The sequence below is a fragment of the Corythoichthys intestinalis genome, chromosome 20 (genome assembly GCF_030265065.1).
Source record: "Corythoichthys intestinalis isolate RoL2023-P3 chromosome 20, ASM3026506v1, whole genome shotgun sequence".
Lineage (NCBI taxonomy): Eukaryota > Metazoa > Chordata > Actinopteri > Syngnathiformes > Syngnathidae > Corythoichthys > Corythoichthys intestinalis.
In genome coordinates this window covers 27,679,644-27,686,009 of record NC_080414.1, presented here as the reverse complement: position 1 = coordinate 27,686,009, position 6,366 = coordinate 27,679,644, and the positions used below count along the sequence as shown (strand labels likewise).

The 6,366-nt window shown below is 37.9% G+C and overlaps 1 protein-coding gene across 11 annotated transcripts in view; it reads left to right on the top strand.

Annotated features, from left to right (window-relative positions):
* Positions 1–6,366, top strand: part of LOC130908583 (supervillin) — a 146,635-nt gene that overhangs the window by 115,385 nt on the left and 24,884 nt on the right. For all 11 annotated transcript variants that reach the window (XM_057824159.1, XM_057824157.1, XM_057824163.1 and 8 more), the window contains one exon: positions 468–623. In XM_057824159.1, coding sequence (XP_057680142.1) covers positions 468–623 — 156 coding nt within the window. The remainder of the gene's footprint in view (positions 1–467; positions 624–6,366) is intronic.

The following is a 6,366-nucleotide window of genomic DNA, read 5'->3' as shown; positions in this document are numbered from 1 at the left end:
CACTTGTACATCCTATGTCGGGTAAGATGAACATATCGAGATGTGGTGTGGGGATCAAGGTGTTGGGACGGGGGGAGGGGACATAGGTTAGTTGCTAATATCTAGCTGCTAAGCTAATAATAATGGTAGCTAGTGTTCCACAAACGACTTCGGGGGGTGTCATTGGCACAGCTAACGGCTGTCACGATAGCAGAGTCCATTTCGACGACCCCAAACCATTGAGCTGATGTCCTCTTGACAAAATTCTTCCAGGCAATCCTCGTCGCGGTATCAATTGGAAATTCGTGCAGATTCCGACGATTTATCACGGCCGTAAACTACGCACGATTATACCAATATTACGCCTCTGATCTGGAAGCGTATTGTGAAGCATTGACAACATTTTGTCAAAAAACACTGTACAGATTAAGATTAGTCATTGGAATGTACAAATTTGACCAGAGTTTCTGTGTGTTTTTCCACTATAGTGAACAAGAACTGCGATTTATCTGATGTGGCCCTAGCTGGTCTTGCCAGCAAAGAGAACTTCAGCGATGTTAACCTGCGCAGTGTAAACATCTCTGAGCAGATGTCCAACAACAGTGCCGTGCCGTACAAGAAACTGATGCTCTTGCAGATTAAAGGTCAGTCTCATATCACTCATTGCTCTTTGCGCTCTTTGACACATGCATGCACACAAGGGCGTAGGTTTGAATAGGGACGGTAGGGACATAACACTACCAACTTTTTAGGGTGCTCAAATTGTCCCCACCAATTTTTAAGCAACTTTATTTGCATTTTATAATGACTTCAGTCGTATAGGTCATTTAGATTGTCTTCCCCTATGCTAAAAGGATAGAACTGACCATTATTATGTGAATTATTTTCAGGAATATTGAACTTTTTGGGGTTTTTTTCGGCCAGAAGCACGAGCAGCCACTGCAAGTAATATAAAAAGATGTTAATGTAGTGGAGGTGGGGAACATACCACAAATTTTGCTACTGAAAATCCAATGTGCATCAGAGGTAGCATACCATTAAACTGTGAATTTTTAACCCCATAACATTAATTAAACTGTGAGGAATGTAGAGAATCGTGGTTTTCTCCCTTCTTCCCTATCGTCATTTTTATTTTATTTATGTGGTCTTAAAGCAGCCCAAAGGAGCTTTCATTCTTTGTTGAGTTTGGCTGTGCTTGTGGAAAAAAGCAGTGGTGTTTTACCTGAAGGAAGGCTCTATTTTTATTTTGTTATTCCCTGACTAAGAAGTTTTTTGTTTTTTTTTTTTTTTTCAATTATACCGGTTTAATTTCTGTATTTAGACAATGTTGAGTGGTCCTAAGACAAATGTTTTTTTTTTTTTTTTTTTGGTGCATTCCTGGATAGTTGATAGGTTGTTAACAAATTTGTATTTATTGTGTATGTTCATAAAATGAAAGTTTTGTGCAACCATTGCAATTTAAATTTGCGAATGAAATCCAGAAATTGATTTTGGAAATTTTCAAAATGTTTCTTTTGTAGCTTTTGAAAACAGTTGGAATCGAACAATGTATCACTTGCACCAATACACAGGAAAGTTAGTATAAGTCAAAACAGATTTATTTTGCATTGATCATTTAGGCTCTCAATTAGGTTCATATTTGTGAGAAATGTAGCCCAATATGTTTGGTCTTATTGATGTCCCATCCCCAGCAAAAAGTGTAATGTTGTGCTGTTATATCGTCCCTACCAATGTTGAGACCAAACCTACGCCCTTGCATGCACACCGTTGTTATTGGGGATCTCTTGGAATAAATCCCCTTCCCACCAATTTTTGGGATTGTCCTGTCTGGACGTGCTCAATTTGTTTTAATAGAATACAGGTAGTACCCGGGTTATGAACAAGTTCTGTTCCTATGCTGGGATCGTAACTCGAATTTCTACGAATTAATAATAATAATAATAATAATATATTTTATTTATAACGCACTTTACATTTGAAAAACAAATCTCAAAGTGCACAATTAACTCTTTAAGTACCCCTAAATACCAAAATAACTATCCCAAAACATGTGTTATACGTCATATTAATGAAATAAATTAAAAAATTTGATATATATTACTTCCTGCCGGTAAAACCGATCATGCCATAGTTCTTCTGAGAACTAACATTTATTAATTTGTCACTGTCAAACTATGACCACACAATTAGAATATAGAACACAATAATGAATAGAGGTGGGAAATTTGGGCCACCTAGGGATTTGATTACGATTCAGAGGCTACGATTCGATTATAAATCTATTATTGATGCCCCCACCCCAGCTATTTGCTGCTTTTAATGTTTAGTACGTTAATTACAAAAAAGTTAACAGTTAATAACAGTAAATAAAATACTCAAGTCCCCATTCTGTATCAGCAGCTTTAAACTACATTCAAATAATTTAATGTGTGTTGTGAATCAACCGTTAAAGTTGTTAAAATTGCACCCATTATTCCATAATTTCCCTTCTGTGTCCTTTCAACATGTGAAATTTTTTAAACTGTTTCATCATTTAAAGATAGATTCAATTCAAGATTTTGCCCATTTAGGAGGATTTTTGATAAAAAGTTAATTAGTTTCACTCCGAAGGTTCGCTACAACAGCCTTCCAGAGAAGTCTACTGCTTTAAGATGGCGGCTGTTTACTAACGCTGGCGAGTCTTTCATGTTGCATTTAGTTTTCCATACATGTGATATTTACCGTAGCATTATGTGAGCGTAGTTTGTAGCAGCTGTTGGCCGCAGTCAGGTATTGTTTTTTTTTTTATCTATAGGCATGAGTTGAGCATGATTTTCCCTCTCGGTCCGTTCATTCGCACCTGTTGGTGCTCGGGCCCTAGTGACAAAATAATGCTGAGAGGAGGCGGACGAGACAATGTTACGCTACTTTAAAAAAAAAAAAAAAAACGACTGGAGAAAAAACAGTGGACGAGCCACGTGTCGTAAAGTCGAAATCACGTTAAGTCGGGAACGTCGTAAACCAGGGACTGCTTGTAAATGTAAAGACATAATAATAGCAGTACACATAAATATTGAGATTAAAGTTGTGTCCTGCCAAAGAATCATAAGAGTCTTAATTTATTTGTCTTCAGAAAGTATAAAGATATAAAACATTTAATGGAGCCTCCTAGTGAAAGTTGATATTAAGCAGTAATTCTCAAATATTGAGGCACGCCCCCCCTCGGGTCGCAGAGCGATTGCACATCCAGTGGGTCGCAGTGGCGCTCTTTTTCAGAGTGTGCTCAGTATTTTTTAACCAAACAAGAGCACAAAGTATAGAGCACTGGAGATATGAAGAGCTAAGACGAGGATATATGACGAAGTGTATGTAGCGTTTGACTTTTAATACAATGGGAGACGAGGACAGACCATTCTGTTTAATGTGTCTAATAATATTTGCAGCAGACAGCAGAAAGCCAAACCAATTAAGATGTCACTTAAAGACATTAGACCCCAATCACATTGATAAGTCGCTTGATTTTTTTTTTCTGCGAAAACATGCCAAATATTGCCAACAATTGTCTCGCTTTGTCAGTAAACCAGCGAGCACTGTTAGCATCATATAAGGTGGCATACCAAGTTGCTCACTGCAAAATAACCCCACACCATAGCAAAGGAGCTGATACTGCCTGCAGCAAAAATAAAAACTGTCCAATTACACAAATTTTTTTTTTCTCGGTCAGATTTTTTTCACCTATTGTTCTGAGTTAATGTAGCTAATTAATTTGAATTTAATATTAGTTATTGATTTAATTGAATTTTACTTTTCAGTATCAAATGGTCAAAAAATGTACCGTGAGTGTATTTTTACAGTTTTTATGTGACTTTTTTTTTTTTTTTACAATTTAGGCAAACTGATTCGCATTACGGTTTTTCTTTTACAAACAAAACAATGTTAATAAAGTTATACATTAATGTAAGTTGATCTGTATTACTTTTTCTCTTTAATATTAAAAAGGACACATGCAGAAGTATACTTATAATAAGAATTTTGTAGACAAATGTTACTATTTACTAGAGGCGTTCGAAATTTCCGATTCTTGGATGATTCGCGATTCATCCGCGGAAAATTCGAGAACGATTCACAAACAGCCAAATTCTGATTATTGAATTATACCAGGTAAAGCGGAAGTAAAACACAGTCAGCGCGGTCTTTGGGACGCAATGAGGAACGGACCGAGAGTAAATAACTCATGCCACACGATAAAAAAAACAATCATACCTGACTGCGGCCGTCAGCCGCTACAAACAACGCCCAGTTGGTAGTTGGTGCAAACATACGGCTACAGTAGATATCATTTATATGTAGAACTAGATGCAAAATGACAGTCGACGGGGGTGTTAGAAAATGTACAACATTTTGTATGAACAGAGATGCGTAATGAGATACTTGCCGGCGTTAGTAAACAGCCGCCATCTTAAAGCAGTAGATTTCTCGAGAAGGCTTTGTTGCAGCGAACCTAATTAACTTTTTATCTAAAATACTCCTAAATCGGCAAAATCTTGTCTTGAATCCATCTTTAAATGATGAAACAGTTTTAAAACCTTGACACTTCAAAACTAGACAGAAGGGAAATTATGGAATAACTGGAGCAATTTTAACAACTGTAATGGTTGATTCACAACATTAAATTAATTGAATGTGGTTTAAAGCTGCTGATACAGAATGGGGACTGGAGTATTTTATTTACTGTTATTAACTGTTAACTTGATACTGAATTAGTAGTTTGGTTTAGCCCAGTACTTCTCAAATAGTGGGGCGCGCCCCCCTGGGGGGGCGCAGAGCGATGCCAGGGGGGGGCGCATGTGACCTCGGGGAACATGCTTTTTTTTTTTTTTTTTGCCGAACCGGAATAAAGTGTACTTGCACATCCACTCAGTGGGTGGCAGTGGCACTCTCATTTTCAGAGTGCGCGCAGTATTTTTGAACTAAGGAAGACCACTCAGCACACACAGAAAACAGATATGAAGAGCAGTGCTCCGCCGCCGTTTTCGAAAGCCGTTTTCCGACCGAACTCACTCACGCAGCGACCCACTGTCTTGTCCGGTTCTCACGTCGCCGCCCGAGAAGTGCTATTTTCGGCTCGGGATCGTCACGACGACCGCCCTCACCTACGGTTCTACCTCGGCCGCCAAGAATGCGCTTTTTTCGAGCCGTTTGCCTTTTAGTTTTGACTTTTAATACAGTGGGTGATGAGGAAAGACCTCTGTTTACTGTGTCTAAAAAAATTATAGCGGACAGCCAGAAGCCAAATGAATTAAGACGCCACTTAAAGACATTAGACCCCAATCTCATTGATAAGCCGCTTTATTGTTTTTCAGCGAAAACGTGCCGAATATTGCCAACAATTGTCCTGCTTTGTCAGTGTTATATCAGTAAACCAGTGAGCATTGTTAGCATGCTCATTCTTTTATTCAGTTTTGTTTTTTCGGTCAAATTTTTTGGCATATTGTCCTCATGAGTGAATGTTTCTAATCAATTTGAATTATTATTTACTGATTTTATTACATTTTATTTTTCTGTATCAAATGGTCAAAAATGTAGCTTGAGTGTATTTTTTTACAGTTTGGATGTGACTTTTTTTTTTTTAAATTCAGGCAAATTGATGCGTGTCAAGTCTTCTCTGTTACAAACAAAACAATGTTAATAAAGTTATACTTTATTATAAGTTTATCTATGTTACTTTTCTTCTTTATTGGAAAAAAAGGACACACTGTTAGGCAGATGCATATTTATAATAGTAATTTTATAGACAAATGATACTATTTACAGTGGCGGCAGAGAGTTTGGGGGGGCGCGAAACATTTACGTCTTCCTTGGGGGGGCGTAACAGAAAATAATTGAGAAGCACTGGTTTAGCCTGAGAGGATTTTTGTACAATTTTGGAACAAATGTACAAAAAAAAAAAAAAGAAAAAAAAAATAGGGGCGTGCATCAATAATCGTTTAATAATCGAATCGGAGCCTCTGAATCGTAATTGTAATCGAATCGTTAGGTGCCCAAAGATTCCCACCTCTACTATTTACATTCACTATTTACATTGGCGGCATAGAGTTTGGGTGGGGGGGTGTGAAACGTTTATGTCTTCCTGGGAGGGGGTAGTGGGGTGTAACACAAAGTAATTGAGAAGCACTGAGATAAAGCCTCCTTAAAGCAAACAAACTAGACAAGAGCCTGTCTGAAGCAGCACCAGTCATCTCTTGTGAAAGAAGGAAAAACTGATGTCAGTGATCTTGGAGGATGATGCTACAATGGAAGCCTTTGCCATAGAAATCTATAATGGGCAAGAGGCTGTCTATTTTAGTGTCTTTGGAGCTCCTCCACACGTCTGTTGGTGACAGCTGTGGCTCTAAATCATTCTCCCCA